Consider the following 21,011-nt stretch of genomic DNA (forward strand, 5'->3'; position numbering starts at 1 on the left):
TCTCTTTGACGTTGCTGATTCTACGTTTCAGTCTTGATTGACTTTCTGGTTGATCTATTGCTGTTTTCTTCATCAGCGTTTAAATCGTTACCTGAAATTTTGAGATCATGGTTGCGACTTGTAGGATATACAAGAAAGGCTCACCTAATGCGAAGGTAAATGTTTTTCAATAAAATAGTTCTTCTAAACATATCGTAGTATTGTAACCGCACCGTTGCTATCTTTTTCAGATGTTTTCAGATTTAAGAAATGTAACACAGGTCTTAAATATTAAAAGGCCTGAATGTTTTTCAAAGTAAAAAGTTACTTACTCTTTTAAAAAATTGGAAAATCTTCCTTTGAACAATTTATAAAATATTTTATTTGTAATTTTATTTCCATTATACTTCTTATAGCTGCGATTAAAATGATTCATGATGTGCATTTCCTTGATGTCATATCAAATCTCATATGAAATATGTTTGACTATCAAAAAAGCTACATACAGGAAAATAACATAACGGGCTCTAGAATAGGTTTTGTATTATAGAACTTGTTTGGGTTTATTTGTTTGTTACCCTAAGAGGGACGTTAGTGCCAGATGGGATATCACTCTCGAAAAGGCATTTCGAGTCCAAACCTTTAAATGCGATGTATGACTTTTCAGATTGTCGCCACCGAATATTATCGTCCTGTATTATATTTAAAGAAATTAAACAATGCAGAATCTGCGTGAAATATATACAAGGTCCGGCTATTAATTTCCAGGACTGACGTAACTGTAGGAGAACGAAAAGTCGGAAGATGGCGCGAATGATTGCATATTGAAGAGCGTTTTCTTGCGCATGTGCAGCGCAATCGGCGCCATTCTGAAGTAAGTGTTCTCATGGAAAGACGCATTAAAACGTAGCTCTTAAATTCCTATTGTCGAAGTGAAAATGGAGCTAAGAATTAACATTAAATTTTGCTTCAAATTGGGCAAGACTGCTGCGGAAACCTACGAAATGTTAAAACAAGTTTACGGCGAGGAAGCATTATCCCACTCAAGAGCTTTTAAATGGTTTAAACGCTGTGAAAAAACGACGGAATTTAAAGCTATCAAATTTTGAATAACGCAGTCCTCCACCTGAACATGTTCACCTGTATTTCTTATATTACCTATTTCATATTTTATGAAACTTTACCGAATTTTGATTAACTCAGCGATCTGAAAGCGAGCATGTCAATCCGAAATTCTAAAGATATGCTGTTTTTAAATATTTGGCGATTTTACTGTTGAATCGAATTTTATGTGGTTTAATTGCAAAGAACATGATAATTTTGTAAAATCATCTTGTAAGAAAATTGAATATTTATATGACAAGCCGAGAAAGGACTGGGGGGGACAGAAAAACGTATGCCAACAACTTAACGCTGTATCGAGAATTCTAATGTTGTGCATCGGAAATTCTAATGCTGTGCATCGGGAATTCTAATGCTAATTCTTATGCTGCATCGGGAATTCTACTTCTACAATGCTGTGCTGCTTTTAAAATTTTCCTCATTTTGCTTTTGAATTGTATAAGACGTAATTGTAAAGAAAATGGTTCTTAATAATAAAGCTAAAAAAAGACAAAAAATGCGTCAGTAGGGTAACAGCAGACTGGTAGACTGCGAACGCAACGAGAACTTAAAAAACGATAACAGACTCTTTTGGGAGACCTTTGAAATCTCGAAACCTTTCAGATTTCTTTATTATTTATTCATTTGTTTGTTTGTTTTTCATATTTAGCATCCTATGAACCCGTACGTAAATACATTCGTATTTAGCACGCGTTCGTACTTAAGAAGGTGATTGTACGGTGGCGTATTTATTACATATTGAAGAGAAACGTTTTGTTTTCCTTTAATTGCTGCTCGTCATTAAATCATAATATTAATCTGAGTTTAAAATAGCAGTTGCCATTGAAATGGCAATTGTTCAGCCTTTTATTTATACTTACGATGAAAATAATGTTTCTCATATCATTCTTAATCATCTATATTTTGTATTTTAATGTTTAATTAAAAATGAAAGACATGATAAATGAGAAATTACAGATTTTTTGTACAACAGTGTAATTTTAAACTTAAAATCACAATAGTAAGACAATATCAATAAAGAGGAGAACTATTTTTTTAGTAACCCCTTTCAATAAAACACAAACTAGCATAGCAGTATATGAGGAATATTTAAAACAATATTTTCTTTTCGTTCTTTTTAGCTCTATCAAAGCAAAAATCATCAAAGCACAAATCACGTCAGTTTTAAAATGTTACACTGGCTTATTTCTTGACGAAAAGATTGAAAAACACATCACAACAAAAAATTAGGTACGATAAATTGATAATCCTACTCGACTTGCGAAAACGAATAACATGGTTTTTAAAAAAATGCAATAGAGGCTTATATACTTGTATCTGCTTAATAAAGGAGTTTAAGAAATAATGATGTAGTATATATTCTCATTCGTTATCACACATTACATTGACTGTGCTGCTGCTATAAAAGGTACAATAAAACAGATTTAAAACTTTAAAAAAACTGAAGGCTTTCAGATTTTATATTACGCAAGGCGTTGTTTTCACTTACATACACATACATGGTTCGAGAGCATTGAGTTCCTTTGGGCTAAAAATATTTAAAAACAGCCTATCTTTAGAGCTCCAATGCACACTCTCGCGCGCTGGAGATAAAAATGTTTTTTAGTACAGTGTTGCCATTACTCGTTTTGAAATCGCGTTTAAGTTTTACAAAACATGAAACAGATAATAAAACAAATTCGAAATTAAAAATTCAGGCGCCCAGATGCCCATGTTTGGATGGAGAATTATGTTATTCAAAGTTTGATAGTTCTAGGTACTGTTGTTTTTTCACAATGCGAGAAATATAGATACATTCATGCAGATTCTTCATTGTTTAATCTCTTTAAATATAATACAGGGCGATAATATTTTGTGGCAACAACTTGAAAAAGAAAATCCCCATTTGATAGTGAACGCCACAAAATGTCCTTTTGGGATTAATAGCCATTCTGTGGCTGCCGCCCCTTTGAGCTAAAAATGTGCTGAATAATGATACGAAATGAATTATTAGTATTTTCCAAAAATACTAAAATATTTAAAACACTGTCTAGGAAAATATTAGTTTTATTATAAGGTAAAACCGACTTTTAAAAAAATGCATTTTAAGAGAAATGCTTAGAGTTTTATACATGAAGTAAAATGCATTTAGCATGCCGTTCTAATACTATACGAATATGATAAAACGCATTACAAATTAACTGTAGTGATATTATAAAAAGAAAACTGTTACGGTTAATTTTCGTACCTGTGGTAAGTTACATTTCCTAATGCTCAGAAGTAAGTGATATGTAGGAGAGAGTAAGTAGATTAAAAAGATAATTCTCGATATTTAGTTTTGAAGTCACCAGTCGGAACACTTCAGTTGGCTTCTTGAGAACCTTATAAAGTCTCGTAGTCTTTGGTAACTTCAAATGTAGTTAAAGTCTCCTAAGAACAAAAGCGAATTATTCCTATGTCTTGTAAGTACCACGTGAAAAGACGTAGAGGACAGGTGAAAAGGAGTACATAAAAGGTGAAAAGGTGAGAGGTGAGACATGTGAAAAGGTGTAGAGGACAGGCGAAAAGGAGTAAAAGGTGTGGACTTTTATTTGACTCAAATAAAAGTTAATAGCCGGCACCACCCGTGCTTGCAGAATTATGGCTTAAATCAAAGATTACTGATTAACTAAAACTAAGGAAAGTAAATTAGCCTAAAGGCTACATAATTAGAATAACCCGTAGGCTGGTTCTGACCGGCGCAGCAAGCTTAACGGCAAGAATAACGCAACTCCGCAGAATACTACTCGCAAGGAATCCAATTTAGCAACGTGAACTTCAGCGGACAGAACACGCTCTGATTCTACCCTCTAAAACATTCCTTTAAATACTCTTTTCTTCCTACCTCATCTGAATACAATGCGAGCTAGAAATTTACATTCTAGCAGGGAAATTGAGACCGAGGAAAACAGGCAAGCAGTTTAATATTAAATAACTGGTTAAAAACTAAAATTAAACTCTACAAGCTAAAAAGGAAAACATTTTATTTTACTGTTTGATCCGCCTTCCTATTAAATGAAGCGTGGATTTAGTTTATTTGTACAAATGTGCCAGAAGAAGAGCACAGTTTTACACATCAAGAACAGGAAACCTTTACAGAAAATTTTTCGACAAGCAAAAAGCTTTCTGAATTCATTACAAATGCATTTTACAATTCGTTTTAGAAAAAAACGAGTCTTTTATTTTATGTGTACGTACAGAAGACAAGTAAAACAGTTGTCTAAATGGATTCGAGGAACGGTCAAAATGGATATTTCCATTGAAATACCGTACCCAAAATATTTCGTGATTACAATACTTCCTTTACTTTGTGCAAGGAAATAAAAAGTAACATATTTAGAATAGATTACTTACAATAATAAAGTATTTAAAGCTATACAGTTTTATAAAAAGGCAAAATGTTTCACATTTCTTTTAAAGAACAATTTTCTATAGAAGAGGAATAACAATTTCTTTCTATCTCGAAAATGTGCGGTCTTTTAAATTAAAAATAACGCCAAACAGGTCATGAATTTATTTGATTTACTATCATTTTTACATCATCATCATTATTATCATTACTGATTTTATTTGATTACTATCATTATCTAAGATTTGTTTCATTTGATGGCATATTTCAGAACTGTAGTGAATGTAAAAAGCAACTTTTGAAAGAAATTTGGAAACATAAAATTTTCAAAAAGTTTAACTTCAGTGAATTTCAGTGAAATCTCAAAAAAGTTTAACTTCAGTGAAAATTTTGTTAAACTTTGTAGCTTGCTTTTTTTATTTTAAGTAAATTTATCTTTTTATTTTAGGTGATGCTATATCTTCCAAAAAGAGAATACATTGATCATATAACACATGTGGACCCTATCGGTAAGGAATAATTTTATTTTTATTTCATCACTTTTAATAATTCACCAAATGAAATTAATTTTCCTAATAATTTCAAACAGATTAAGTTTGATAAACTGGAAACAGAAGCAGATCTATTAATTTAAGCTTATAACAGCGGTTCATTTCATTTTTTCACACCATTGGTAAACCATTTTCAGAACCAATATCCTTCACATCAGCAAAACATTCATCATAAGTAATTAGTATTGATATTATTTCAGAACTATATGCCGTACCTGTGAAGACTGTAGGGTCATTAGGTTCTTTTGAAGCAGGAGACATGAAAAATGAGCTATGCCCTAGCCGGGACTCAAACCTGGACCTCTGGAATACGAGCGGAGTGCGCTACTTTTACACTACGAAGCACGCAGAAAGGAGGGATAAAATACCTTATATACTCCCCCTTTTAAAATCGACTGGGGATTAGGGGACCCAATCGCCAAATCCTGTTCGTGAAGAATCATCATCCACCACGTTTTTAGTTCGGGTGCCATTTTAGAATCATTAGATATTTTTGAAGCAGGAGTACATGAAAAATGTGCAATGCCCTCGCCGGGACTCGAACCTGGACCTCTCGAATACGCGCTGTGTATTCTACCGTTACGCCACGAAAGCATGTAGAAGGGAGGGAGAAAATAGCTCATAAGGTCTAAAACTTACTGTAGTATTTTATTTATAAAAGTATAAGAAAATCTTGTTAAATCCTTCTTTTTACTTATCTTTGCATGCCTTTGAACGCTCGTTTGTTCCCTTATAAGTATATACACAGAACATTAGGAATCACTGTCCTAAAATAATGGTCTTCAGTTTAATCTATTATTTTCCGATTCGATTAAGATTGAAAAATTCTGCTTGAAGACCACTGTAACTTTCTTCTGGGGAATCGCTAAAATTAGAGTGTTTTAAACCTATAAAACTAATTTTTGGGAGAAAAGTATTTTGGGGGGCTCTAGTATTCTTAGAAGAATGAATATTAAAACGTGTAGAAGTTTTAGGATTTTTGTGTACGGGAAACGTGAAAAATGTGAAATATCCCCACCGGAACTCGAACCTGGACCTCGAGTATACGCGCCGAGTGTGCTAACCGTTACACAACGAATGCATGCGGAAAGTAGGGAGAAAATACCTTATAAACGCCTAATGTCAGTGGGGACTTACCTTATAAACGTTAATGTACCAATGTTTTGCGCACTTTAATGAAATGAAAGGAAAATCATTATTTCATCTTTACTCATAGAAACAGGTTTATATTGTATTATATTAGGTAACAATAACAAAACAAGTAAAAAATATAATTTAATTAAATATTTCATATGGTTAACCTTGCGATCCACGTCCTCTATAAATATTCTTTTATTGAGGATGAGACTTGTTGTGAATTTTTTATTTTGAGTTTTGGAGAAACTGATTGGAACACCAAAATTCTGTGGAATGTAAGTTGAAGACTACTCTATAAATTTCGAAAGGTCAATAGAGTATTGTTAATTTTAACAATAAAATTTAAGATTGGAGCTGAAAAGGAAGAGATTTTATTTTCTGCATGATGTGCCAGATAACCATCTCATTCAATCAGCAAAAGAAAAGATTATCCACAAGAAGTGTGTAACCAAAGTCTACAAACAATTTCATCTGCTGGGATAATGAAATGAGCTGTGTCATTGTTATAATGGTGTTTCTAAATGCTTCACTGAAGAAAATTTCCTTCAGACAGAGTTCCATTGCCTTAAGCTCCCTTTATTAAACAGTGAAGTTTTACATTGTCACTGAGAATTAAGTGATTTTATCTTTGCATTCTATGCCAGGCAAGCATGACTCGTTCAATAACAAACATTATATATTCCTGAACATATTCTTCCGCTGTAACAGCGTATAACAGCGATTCTGATCTATTGCGGTGTTCGTGACTACTTGCTTCATTGAAAGGAATTTCTTTCTGACAGATTTTTCCTCTGATTCTTAGATTTTACACAATTTCTTATCACTAAATTAATACTATCAAGAAACTTTACATTTAAATTCGGTAGATTTTAATCAAACTTTATAAGGTATAAAATAAAAAAGCAGAAATTAAATTGAACCAAATTTCGAATTTCTAGAAAAATTAATTAAATGAATAAGAGAGGTGCAATTCATTTAAAAATTTGTGATGTTCGTAAAACATTATTAGAAATATTAACTCTAAAAGCTAGTAAAATATTTAAAAACCTGACTTCCAGTAAGCTAACAATTTCATTACAGTACTAATAAAACACTAATTTAACTAATACTATATAATTTCAATTTGGGCATTTTCTTAAAAGAATTAGCTCAAGGTAATATGAGAATCCCACATTGTTTTGGTAAGCTTTAATCTTCTGAAATTAAAATGAATACTGTATCTATTTTCAGCGATAAATTTTAAGTAAATGGCTATTCTTTTATGATTTAAAACTTCAAATTCCTTTTGAACAGAGGGAGTTGTTCTTTTGGATGATGAATATTTGAAACAGCGTCATGTGTATGGCCACGTGATCGCCACTTTTAGGTATGGTCGAGAGGATGATGAGGTCATGGGTCTAAAATTTGTGAAAGAGCTGTATTTGGCTTCTGAACAGATTTATCCACCTGAGACGAAAGATGGAATACCTGTTGGTACTCGATCTAAGATGCAAGAGCGGCTTATCAGCAAACTTGGACCTAATGCTTATCCTTTCAAACTAATGGTATGTATACTTCCTTAAATCCTTTCGCATGCTGCTTTCATGATAATTTCCATCAAAAAAATATTTTAAAAACTGTAAATCCTCAGAAAATAAATCTCAACTTAATAGCTAAATAATTATTGGTAAGCATAAAGAAAAGAAATAAAATTAAATTATGAACTTTTTAAAGAGGATAAGGATAATTTTCCAAAGCTACAACTAATTCGTACAAATTAATTTTAATTTCGTTTTTTATAAAACGATGACAGCAAGTGCGTGCGCTGTTGATATGAATTGGGAAAACAATTTGGAAAGATGTTTAAAGATGTTGATAGTTTGAAACCTGGATTACCTGAAATATTTCACGTAATTTTATAAAAAGCTATTTACTACATTAAGAAAATAATTACTACATTTGCTTTAATAAGAGACTCCCAACAAAGATTTATTACGATAAAATATCATTCATTTAACACCATAGTGGCTTTGTATTTACATTATGTTTTATTTTACATTAACGCTGCTTTCTAAGTTACAATCACACCACCATGACAAGCTACATAGACATCGCAGTAAAATATAATAATCTCTCAGTGAACATCGCATCAAAGTGGAACTGGTATCTAATACAAAGTCACATTAAGATATCACTTCCATATCGTAAAGTGACATTGCATGTGATATCATATCACCGTCATAGAGGGATGTTACAGCAACATCGCAATATGACGTCACATCAAAGTTACTGTGTGATATGACATCAACGGTACAGTGCTAAATCACATCTACGTCAAAAGACAGAACATTACAGCTGGCATACACCGTCTCTGTAGCATTATGTGACGTAATGCAAAGTAGACGCTTGGTTTGGTTTATTTAATTATGGCAAAGCACTCGGGTGCCATCTGCCTAAGGAGAGGGATAGCCTTCGTGGAGAAATTCCTAAGGGGAACTATGCACGATACACATGGAGAAAACCACGAAAACGCCCATGTAGCCAGCCCGTTCACCTGTATTCAAACCTCGGACCGAACTACCAGTGTTTAGCGACTTTACCGCTCGGCCGCTAATGGGTGCAACATAGACGTGTCATCACAATGATCTCGCAAAGATATGTTTGCAATGTTACAGAAAAATACTGTTGGAAAAAGGTTCAATAAATTATTTTGAAAGTAAAGTAAAGCATTGTAAAGCAAAGCATAAAGAAAGTAAAGTAAAGCATTGTACAGTAAAGCATTGTCAATAATAAACTTTTTTAAAATCTAAGGCACTTGGATTATGCATTTGAAGACTATAAATTTGCCTCTTGCATTTGAATGACCATAAATTTGTTTAGCACTTTTTATTTTTTACAATACGTACATTTTTACCTGTTTAATCATTATAATTAATGATTGTAATCTTAGATTAAACACCTAGTCGAGTTTCTTTGATAGATTTTAAATCCCTTACATAATTTCTTAGAGTTAAACAGTAGTCGATTAGTATTCTGTAATCTCATTTTCTTTAACATGTTTTCATCTTATATACATTCTGGTTTCTCTCTGCTTGTCGCTTGTATTTCCTTAGTTCTTTAAGAAAAAGATTTAAAAGATGCATTTCCCCACTGATTTACAGGTTTTCAGAAGCTCATTAATTAATTCTGTGTTATTTTCTATTTTTCGGTTTATTCAAGAAACACCTCATTTATAAAATGCTTCTAAACGTTAGATTCAGCTTTGCTTAGCGTAAATTCAAATTCGGGATTACATAATAGTTCTCTGATTTTACATCTAACAAAAAATGCTCGCTTTAATTTTGTATTGAAGAAATGCTAGAAATTTTAATTTTAGAAAATTACTAAAGCTTTCTTCCCAAAGATTCTCAGTAATTGTAGCTTGTTATGAAGAGATAGTCAAACATATTTTCTGAGGACGTATTGACAATAGATAAATTACATTTCAGTCTCTGAAATAAGCGTCTAAACTTCAGGTAGGAATTTTTTAATATACTACTTTTGTACCTCTATTTGTACTTTCATGGGATCTCTTTCATATTTTCTTTCATAATGCAATACAAACAAGGAACACTAACAGATAGTAATATATCTTTCGAAAGAAATGTTTTTAATCCCGATTCATAGCATAAATATTTGCTTTCCGGGATTATTCTGAAGGCCTGAAACTTCAAGAATGAACTACAGTGTAAAATAAGTTACTCTTTTCGGAACAATTATTGATTTAAAATTACCTCTTACTGTCTCAGCGGAAGACGGTACACCTTTCAAGCTTTCTTATAGTATGTTACTTTACAATAGACATTTAAAGGTCATTTTTGTCAAATCATAATTCATAACCATGGTAACGACTACTACGGAGAAAATGTCCAAACATATTATTTTCCAAACTCCTGTGCTTTCCTCTGTGTAGTGATGACGACACACGTTACGATCGTAAATATGGGGAGGATTGATACGACACTAAAGTGCCTACATTAAAGTTTTAAAGTAACAGACTATAGTGGCCCCCGCTCATTTAATCTTACCTAATAGCTCAATCTGTAGATAATTAGGTAGTGAACAAGATTATTAACGCCAGATGGATTGAACGTAATATACATCGGGGTTCAAACAAGACATCCAAGCTGATTTATGACACAACTTATCTAAAGAAAACCTCAGTTGGGGAGAAAACTTACAGCTTAAAGTAACATGCTTTTAATTTCATAATCGGAACCAAAGCTAAACAGCAAATGAGGATCACTAATGTTTTAAACAAAAACCATCACTGATCTCTTAAATATTACGAAATCTATCAGAAAATATTCCCTTTCTGAGAACTTAAATTTGTAAATACTCTTTGCTATCCAGCTACCAGAAAATGCGCCACATTCTGTCGTGCTACAGCCTGGTGCAGAAGAACAAGGTCAGCCATGTGGAGTATATTATGAAGTCAGAATAACAGTTGGAAACACACAGCATGACAAAGGACATAAACGGTAGTGAAATATTTTGAAATATTTTAGATGTTTTATACATTTTTTTTTTCTGTTTCATTTTAAACAAACTTCAATTTCTAACAGGAATTCAGTCTCTATGGCCATAAGAAAAGTTCAGAGGGCCCAACTAATCGGAAATAGGCAGCCTTGCTCTATCATCAAAAAGGACTTCCTTCTCAGTCCTGGTCACCTGGAATTAGAAGTCACTCTGGATCGTCAAGTCTTCGGTCACGGTGACCAGGTGGCTGTCAATATAGCTGTAAGAAATTACTCAAACAAAACTGTGAAAAGGATAAAAGTCTACGGTAGGTAAAAAATGAAAATAATATCAGTTTATTACTTTAGTTAATTCACTTTCTTAAAACAAAGAAACCAGAGAAATTTTTAAAAAGTTTATTTTAAAAATAAAAGAAAAAAAAGAAAATCTGAAAGTTTTCTGATTTTAAATTATGTTCAAAGGGTTTTTTTTAACATTTTGTGTATTACCTTTATTTATTAAATATCACGTTATTAAATATCACTTAAACCATAAAATTCAGTTCATGAGCAATGTCGCAAAATAATTTTAAATTGAGCATATCTTTAGAATTTCAGATATACAGACTTCCGCGTTTGAAATAAAAATGTTTTTCTGTACAACGTTGCCATCGCTCGCATTGAAATCCTTGAATTTATTAATGAAAAATTCGTTAACGTTTTACAAAATATAAAATCTATAATAAAACAAATTCCAAATTTTGGATTCCAGATGACCATATTCGCAGTAGGATTACGTCATTCAAAATTGGATGGCTCTAGATACCGTTGTTTTATCACAATGCGAAAAACATACATACATTTATGCAGATTTTTCATTATTTAATTTCTTCAAATATAATACAGAGCGATAATATTTGATGGCAGCGATTTGAAAAGTGATGCAGCCTTTTAAAGTTTTAACGCAAAATGCCAAATTAAAATTAAACAAAGGCAAATAATCAGGGCAAATTGCCCCTTTGGACTAATTATAACTAATAATGCAATGAGTTTTTTTTTTTTTTTTTTCTTTTTTTTCTTTTTTTCTTTTTTTTTTCGTTGTTCTTGAAATAGATAAATAATTTGCCCTTTACTTATCAACGCCTTTTTAAACATTTCACGGAACGTTCGAATTTTTACTTAGAATAAAACGTCCTGTCCTGAAAAATTGAATTGTTAAAAATGAAATTTTAGATTCTCACATTTTTGCCTTTTATAATTGCACGTGTGAGTGTCTTACATGAATTTGTGTGCTCTTTTGTCCTGTACAGCTTACGTGTATGGCCTTTATTATTTTCTTATTCTGTGTGTTCATCCTATTTATAAAAATCCTGTAGTTTAGTTTAATCCACAACCTTTAATTTTTCTTGCTGAATTCGACTTCTTTAACAAAAACTTATTTTTTAAGTTATATACCTCTAATTCTTCTATCTGTTAAAGTTTAAGTAAAGTGCCAAAGCATAGTAATCTTATAGTATTTGTCTACTCGGGAAGCTTCTCTGAAGTAAATTTCAATAAATTAATTTTATTGAATTTACGTTTCTTAGTTTTGTTCAATCAGTTACCTTTGTTTCAAGCCATAATAGTTGCCTTAAGTAAGTACGAGTGGTGCCGTCTGTTAATTTTTATTTGAATCCAATAAAAATGTCCTTTACATCCTTCTCTGTCTCTGTGGTACTTACAAGACATAGCAATAATTCGCTTTTAGCCTTAAGAGTTCTACATTTGATGTTATCAAAGAATAGACACTCAAGCAGCAAATTGCAATGTTATGATTGGTGACTTCAAAAATAAATGTCAAGGATTGATTACCTTTTAAATCTACTTACTCTTCTCCTATTCTTTCCAGTGGATCCCAGCTGACTGCGGGATTCCTGGGAACGAGGCTTCCGACATTTTGACCAAAAAGGGTGCAAGAGTCATCCAGAGACCTTTGAAAATCCTCTCATTTCATTCAGTCAAACTTCTGATAAAAAGATATACCTCCAGGATAAAGCAGATAGCATTGTGTGACTCTGCCGGTATGCCGCCTCGCTGCTTGAGGATACACAGTTGATCCCAGATTTTCCTAGAAGTTCAGTTACGGCTCTTTTCCGCCTTCCTACAGGCCATGACTTTTGCTCGTATACTTGTAGTTTTATATTAATTTCCATTATCGTCAATTTCCTTCCTTTGCTCGTGGCATTGGGGATCCAGTGATTACATATGCCTGTACATCTACTTACCTAGCCTGGCTATATTTTCCGCAGGAAAGCTTCAATGCATTAGGATAATTCGAGATTGATTATTTTCATTTAAATTTCATTCAGTAATAGTCCTTTGTGATGTACTAGTATATAATATTCTTTAAATTTTTCTATAATTTCTTTTTTTTGTAACATTTGAAATGACGAAGGATTTTCACACAAATAATAAATAAGTTTTCAGATACTAAAAATACGTCAATAATATTTACATGCAGTTTTATTTTATTGCAGTATGGGTCGTGACCCCAATTGGGGTCGCGAAAATTTACACTGGAGTCACAATGTTGATAAAAATCCTAAAAATCTTAATTGATGGTATATAAAAGGTGAACGCTCTGAACTGAGTCGTGAAATTGTTGTAGTGGGTCGTCTTGTCATAAAGTTTGAGTACCATTGCTTTAGCATAATCTCTCTCTATATAAAACAAAGAATGTCTGTTTGCGTGTTTGTTTGCGTGTTTGTTTGTTCGCGATACACTCAGTCACTACTACCGCTATCGTCACTTAACTTTCTGTAATTTTTTCTGGGTCCTGTGAAAGGTCGATGTGCACTTTTTTCCACAAAAAAAATTTTCAATCGTTCGCTTGCTATAGGAAGTCTATGGAACTGACCAATAGGATTCCAGAATTGCAAAACTCTCGATTAATCGGCAGCGAAGGCCGTATGAGCACATGCACTAGAATTCACATATTTTATTTATATCTCATCTGTGTTTTCTCTGCCTGATTGGATGCACGCTTCTTCAAATTGCACTTTTGCCAACATTTTAGAAAATTTAAAAATCTTTCATTGATTTTGATTTGTGAATTTTTTGCTTATCCCTATCAACCTAATATATATGCATGCACAAATACAGAAAGGAAAGAACATGAAACGGCAGGAAAATTTTGAAAAAATGTGAGTTCAATCTGAAACAACCAACTCAAGATTCAAATATCAAAAGTTATGAAGGAAATAAAATTAAAAACACATTTTCATCAATTTCTAATTTGTTTTAAAACAACAATCCATAAAGTTGAACCTGTATCGACTGTTTCAATTAATTTTGACAATGATCGATTAAACGTGACCACAAAACATTAATATTTTTTCGAATTGCTTTATTGATTTCTGATCAATTATGATCAATTTTTGCCACATTTAATCCATTAAAATTGAATATAGGTGAAATGCGTTAGCGGATATTAATGATGTCAGAATTTTAATAGAAAAAACTTATAACAGAAAAAAACACCCTCACCGGATTTTGTTACATCAAAGATCAATAATTAGAGAAGGATTACAGCGGTATCGTTCTCTCTGTTGTCTGATACATTACTCTGATTCTAACTTAACTAGCATCGGGTACTTCCGCTAGTCTAATCTATAGTACTGTACATTATCTAATAGTCATAAAAAATTCAACGAAACAGAAATATTTTCCTTCTGAAACTATATAGTTAATATTACAAGTTGGCGATGTGCTAACTCGAAACTCGTGAAGCCATCTGCTATTTCTAGAAACGTTTATAAATAAGATGTCTTTTTTAAAAAAATTGTATTTTGCAAACTTTTTTCCGAATGTCTGCATATTAAAAGTTGTCATTTAATCGTTAAAAAAGAAAATATTTAATAATCTGGTATTGCTGTCTTCAATTTGTATAGGATCCTTTTCCTTTCAAAACATGTGTTCTGAAACTTTGAAATGACATATTTCGTTCTCTTTTTGTTGTATGCGAATCAAACCTCTTTTTTTAAACTAAATATAACTATAGTGATGGGGTACCATATAAAATGCTAGATTTCGTAATTTTTATAAAACTGAGTTATTTTTTATTTTATTTTAAAATACCAAAACATGCATATTTGCACTTGAATATACTGGAAGTATATGTCTGCACAAATAGTTTCGAATATAAAGACACAAAAACTTTTATGGACACTGTATAAGCATGCGGTGTGTGTGTGCATACAAGATAAAAACATATGATACAAAATTATAACTTGAAATAGCTCCTTAATTCTTCATTTTAATTTGGCTACATGACCTTCTTATTTTAAAACTGCTAATCTAAAATTCATCATTTGATAATTATTCCGAATTATGCCGTGATGTGAAAGCAGCATTCCAGAATTTAAGCAAAGAAATTCAACTCTATAAATACCCCTTTACTGAAATGCGCAGCGTTTTATCTCTTCGAAAGACATTTCTATCGCCAAGTCTTTTTCTCTTTGAAGAGGAGGGATATGTAAGACAAAAAATATGTAAATCGAAATTATAACTTAAATTAACAACAGACCCTTAATTTTTTTATTTTAATTTCTGTACTTCCCCGCTCTGTTCTAAAAATAGTAGTAACGCTTTTTGGACCGCGTCATTTCTAGATTAATCCTTACCATGTGACTTTTACATGAAGAAGTAACTAATTCAGAGCTAAAAAATTTAGAGAAACGAAATTCTCTTAATTAAGCTTCCATATTCGATGACTCCTTTGCTTCTGCTTCTGTTGCCACTCGAACGCTGCCACGCTGCTTCCTCCTCACCGCAATTGTATAAAAAATGTACGTGTTTTATACCAGGCACGATTAGCCAACTTCCTTGAATAATCAAGGGAGATGCGACGGCAAATGTCAGTTGAAATAAAAATCAATATTCAATCTGCTTTGGCTATCAAGTTTGATGTTCATTATGGATCACCATTTGTGCAGTCAGTATTTCTACATTACATCTAAGTCTCCTACATCATTACATATATATACACATGCTCAGTCACACTCGTGAAGATACAACACACACATGTATATATATATATATATAGATAGATAGATAGATCGTTGTAGATATAGATATAGACAGATAACGAGATAGATGATGTGGTAATTTTAAAAAAAATTAATGTAATAAACAGTCAAATGTTGCACCCCAAAAAATAACGCACATAATACACAATCTTTTTATAACGATATAATTAACAGAGATTATGAAAATTTTATTCGACAAAATGAAGTTAAAATTACAAACTTTTTTAAATATACACTTTGTGCTAAATGCAATAATAGGTATATCACTAATCTGTGCATAAAAACGAAAACACGTAAAAATTATGCAAAAACAAAACAACAAAAAAAAAAAAAAAAAAAAAAAAAAATACCTTCATTATTAAGACGCGGAGCATGCTAGTTTTACAAGTACCTAAAACAAATTTTTAAAAAATAGTTTAACTGGACATATTACAAAAAAAAAAAAGTCTTTATTATAAATAATTCAGAACTGTTCTCTTCAGCATTAGGATTTATTATGAAGTTTATTATGATATAAAGTTTTAAGTGAACAATCTTTCGACCATTCTGAGCCAAAGATTCTCGATTATATCTTGATTTTAAAAAATTGTCGATTAAAACATAAGAATGTGCACTTTCCTAATGTACCCTGTTCCGAATATTTTAATTTAATCATACAGACATTATAACCATGTGAAAGCTGTAAAAAGCGCAAACATGTCAAATTTTAAACTCGCATATAAATCTTTGAAATAAGCATCATTGACACATATGACAACAGAAATCCTGCCACATTACGCTGAAAAGATGCTGTCAACCAAGAATTCAAATAAATGAAATAAACGCATGCATATATGAAATCAGCAAATGCAAATCTTATAAAATAAGAATTTAATCCGCAAACGAATACCTAATTCCATTCCAGTCGTACATAGAAAATTCCTTGCATGTACATTGGGATCAATATGGGAAATTATAATGTGGATGGAAAGAATTTCTCTAATGAATTAAGGAAAATAAAAGGTTCGTCTCTAACCAATGGGTGAACAGAGCTAGTTACAATTATGAATGTAAAGTCTAGCTACCATGCCCCACTAAATAAGACTAGCTTCAATTCTTTACTGGCAAATCTGAAAAACTAAATAATGAGCGCAGGTACAATAAATATTTTCCAGCTTAGCCTTCCAGAACCAAAATAAATACGGTCCAAAATCGAAATTCGTTGCCTGAAATGTCCGAAAATTTTTCATCGTGATTCAAAAGGAAATTTTGATCGAGTCTCCATTTTGAGTTTCAAACCTATTGTCTTACATTTTCCATAGTCCGTTGCTTTAAACGTACAGTATTTTACATCCCGTCTCACTTTTCATCACTATTTTCTTGTGGGTTTTCATAAGTTCATTAAGTTTCTTAACTATTATTTGATTCGCTTCTTTAGTGTTGTTCTGAAACTGTGTCATCTGCATGTGGTTATCAGCAATATTTGCAATTTCTACTAAAAACGAGGTACATTGATCTGTTTTTTAATCAAGTGAATATAACATAGTGATAATGTGTTGCATATTTCCAAATATTAGAAATTACCATTGCTACCACACCTTGTTTTTAAATGTGCAGCTTTATTAGAAGATTTTTTAAGATTAAAGAAACAATATTTTCTGGAAACATCTTTTAAAAAACAAAATGAAAATCCTCAACCTAAAACCTGAATACGAATAATTAACGAAAAAAATTATGTAAAACAATGGAATAAAATGGAAACTGCGAATGATTACGCACATTTAATAATGAATAAAAGGTGTAGCATTAACTATTTACGAAGTATCATACACATAAAAACTCAAATAAAATTTTATGTACTTATATACTTCCCAGTTCCTTAACTAAACGCTTAATTTTATTATTTCTAGGTATTCAAAATGCAGATATTTGCATGTTTGCTAGTGGACATTGCCGAACAATTATAGCTTGCGTCGATACTGAGTAAGTATGTTATTACATAAACCTTTGAAAATATGTTTTATGTTTATTTTCAGTACAGTATCATTAGCAGCTGCATTCTCTGTGCAAAAAATTAGAAATGACTTCGACGTGTATTTGACAACATTCATTGCACAGAAAAATGGAGTGTAGCTATACTTCACACTAGAAAGGTCGCTGAGTTAAGCAAGGTAACGAAACGATTAACCTTGAGTTAGTCGTGATCTTGATGCATAGTTAGTAAAAGACAGACATTTCGTTAAAATGATAGCAACCCTAGGATCCTCAAGCATAAATATATCAACCACCATTTACCAATGACGGCATACCAGCGAGAAGAGAGACTACAGATACGACATTCAACAAGGTCAGCAGAGAGTATAAAATCTCGCATAGACTACAAGAATGGAAACGTTTGGTCAAATTTCAGCCTGGTGCAACGACACTGCTTCCAACAACATGAACAAGCAGGTTTTATTGTTTAGCATAGGTTTTCGCAAAAATAGAAAAGAAACTCTTAAAATTCATCGTATGTAAATTCATTGGTTACAGCCAGTCGCTCAGTAGCCCTATTTTCAGAGCATTTTTTACCGTCTGGATTTTTCAGCGTCTTTGAAACAGTGATAAACTAGATTTTCTTTAAATATGATCTGTAAACAGTAAATAAATAATCATTGAAAGTTTAAGCTATCTTTTATTGAACTTGTATTACTTCGAACCATTACTTCCCCCTCCCTTAAAAATGAAAAACCACTATGGTAATTAAAGATTTCTCATATATTATTATAGCAAATCTGACAGAACATGCGCATGTGCCATTGCATACTCGCTGAATCTGCGTTGAGTAAATTTGATAGTACTTGTGAATACTGAATATCACTGCAAAAATATATTTGAGGTACTGTGTTTAGAAATATATATATATATAAAACTTGTATGACTGGCATCATAATCTGAAACAATTCTTGTAAAGGCGACTGAAATCTTTATGTAAAAGCAGAATGAAGCATTTGTCCCACAACTAAGATTACCACTCTTCGAAGATTGTTTCTGAGAAACCTGATATCACTTTATTGGATCATCAGCAGATCAGTCTCATTTAGAGAAGCTGATTATATTATTACGGTCTTCCTTAAAGACGAAGTATAAGGAGAGCCTCCTTGTCCTTTATTAAATGTTTATTTTAACAATAATTTGGTTATCAATTTTTTCAAGCTTGTATTTTCAGTTTCTCCCCCCCCATCCCTTAGTGCTCTAAGACAACAATTATCTCTCTTTCTAAGGTGTTCTCAGCATCTGCCAGTGAATGACAGCACCTACCTTAGCAAAGCATTGTACAAATATATTTCATTGCGTAAAGAGCTCCAAAAATAAGTGACTGTTTTAAAACATGAGTAACTATAATGCCCGCTACATAGCAGTCCTTTACTGACGACCACCATGATTCGTATTGTCGGAGTCCAGTTCTGATGAGCATCTAATACCGCATTGGCACAGTAGGATTATTAACATCAGTAAGCAGATATACTGATACTGAGTTCCATAGATTCTACAAGAACTGCATCTGAAATCTTTATGCATTTTACAATACCCTTTCCTCAGTACCAAGGACAGAGCATGATAGTAAATTTCTCTGGCATGGAATCTGACACCATTTGGCTATATTTTCTTGAAACTGAGGAATAGAATCAACTACTATGAAATGTTCACCGATACGTTTTTGCAGGATTCGATATTTTTTCCTCACTTATTGGTGGTTTAAGCAAGATAGAACGGCTGCTCTGATGTGTTATGCATTAACACAGCTAAAGCGTTTTGAGTTCACTACCCTCTGTTATCACAGTTCCATTAAAGATTCATAACTCAAAATTACTCTGAAATCTTCATTTAACAAGTAAGGGGGGTTTACTTAAGTAGAAAAAAAAAATTTAATTCTAAAGTAGAAAAAAAAATTACTTCACAGACATTTAAAATTGAAATGTCAAAAAAAGGAACTTACATATGCTCATTAATCATTCAAAAATATCTTCAGGCTTACCTATTAGGCAATAATTGCAGGAGTAATCCCAAGACATAAGTAACATGGATCAAAAAGAAAACTGAGTGACTGACACTCTGGCTTAGATACAAGGCATAGGGTGAATCCGCTCTCGCCAGTATATAGTTCGGCTCGCGTTCGTTTCCCGCTTCCTAGTTTCATTATGCAAAACAGAATCTAATTTATTCTAACGTGCTCATACAACTAAGATCTCCGTGACCATCCTTTGAAAATTGTTTCCGGGCCCACTAATTTCGTTTTATTGAGTCATCAGCTAGCCAATCTGGTAGCCAGATTTAGCCAAAGTTTATTATTTAATTTAGAATTACCTTAAAACCGAGTATAAGGAACACCTCCTTGTAACATTTTTTATTTCTGGAGCATGCACAGCGAATTCTTCAGGCAGTACTTCAACATATCATGTTATGCTTGTCATCGCAATTGCAATAATGCATTCAATAGCAAATAGTCGTTTGTTCAGTATGATATTCAAAACGTGATGGTACCACAGCAAAATAAAGAGCCTCTATTACAAATGTATTGCCAGGATATATATTTTTTCACCTTCTTTTGGTGTTCTTTTCTTTCAGATCTTTCAAATTCTTTCTTTTATAGTGCATCCTATACACGCAAATACGAAGATCATTCGCATAAGATCAATATTAATAGACAAATAAGTTTCTCTTCTATATATTATTATTAGCGTAAAATACATAATTTAGACATAACACAATTATTTTAAGTAAATGAGCTTCATGAAGCGAAGGAATGCTGTGATCTTTTATAAAAACTGCCCAATTTTTAAATTTATAAGCATATACGGTTGATTGTTTGAATTTATGCAGTTATTTTAGGGAATTATAAGAAACGAATGTAACTTCCCGTAAAAGTTTCGCCAAATCCCCGAAAAAAATTTAAATTACATACTGAAAAATTCTAATTTAAATATGATGCGAATTGATTCAAATGATCATATACTAGATGACTCTTGAGATATTTTATTTATAGGTCTGGTTGCCCAATTGGACCAGGAGGAACATTACATAAAATTGTAGAGATTAATCCAACCATTACTGACAACTGTACTACTAGAGGTGTGGCATTAGATGCACCAGTAGGTGATGAACCAGTCAGCATGGCATCTTCGACTATGTGAGTAAAATGTATCTTTTTAGATTTTGCCTAAATATTCGACAAAGTTTTGATTAATTGAACATATTGATTTAATAAGGTCATTTGGCATAATCAACGCTCATTTTACAAAGAAATCATTAGGCTGAAATCTGCTCAGTTTTTTTCAGTTTGTAAAGGCCTATG

General features: G+C 32.2%; 1 protein-coding gene across 1 annotated transcript in view; it reads left to right on the forward strand.

The window, feature by feature from the left end:
• LOC118192734 (arrestin homolog) overlaps positions 1 to 21,011 on the forward strand; it is a 27,887-nt gene continuing 6,876 nt past the window's right edge. The window contains exons 1-7 of the mRNA XM_085813332.1: positions 1 to 155; positions 4,917 to 4,977; positions 7,450 to 7,700; positions 10,528 to 10,655; positions 10,740 to 10,960; positions 17,587 to 17,659; positions 20,703 to 20,846. Coding sequence (XP_085669458.1) covers positions 108 to 155; positions 4,917 to 4,977; positions 7,450 to 7,700; positions 10,528 to 10,655; positions 10,740 to 10,960; positions 17,587 to 17,659; positions 20,703 to 20,846 — 926 coding nt within the window. The 5' untranslated portion in view covers positions 1 to 107. The remainder of the gene's footprint in view (positions 156 to 4,916; positions 4,978 to 7,449; positions 7,701 to 10,527; positions 10,656 to 10,739; positions 10,961 to 17,586; positions 17,660 to 20,702; positions 20,847 to 21,011) is intronic.

Source organism: Stegodyphus dumicola, chromosome 3 (genome assembly GCF_044657685.1).
Source record: "Stegodyphus dumicola isolate Sdum_Otavi_A_Nest chromosome 3, ASM4465768v1".
Classification (NCBI taxonomy): Eukaryota; Metazoa; Arthropoda; class Arachnida; order Araneae; family Eresidae; genus Stegodyphus; species Stegodyphus dumicola.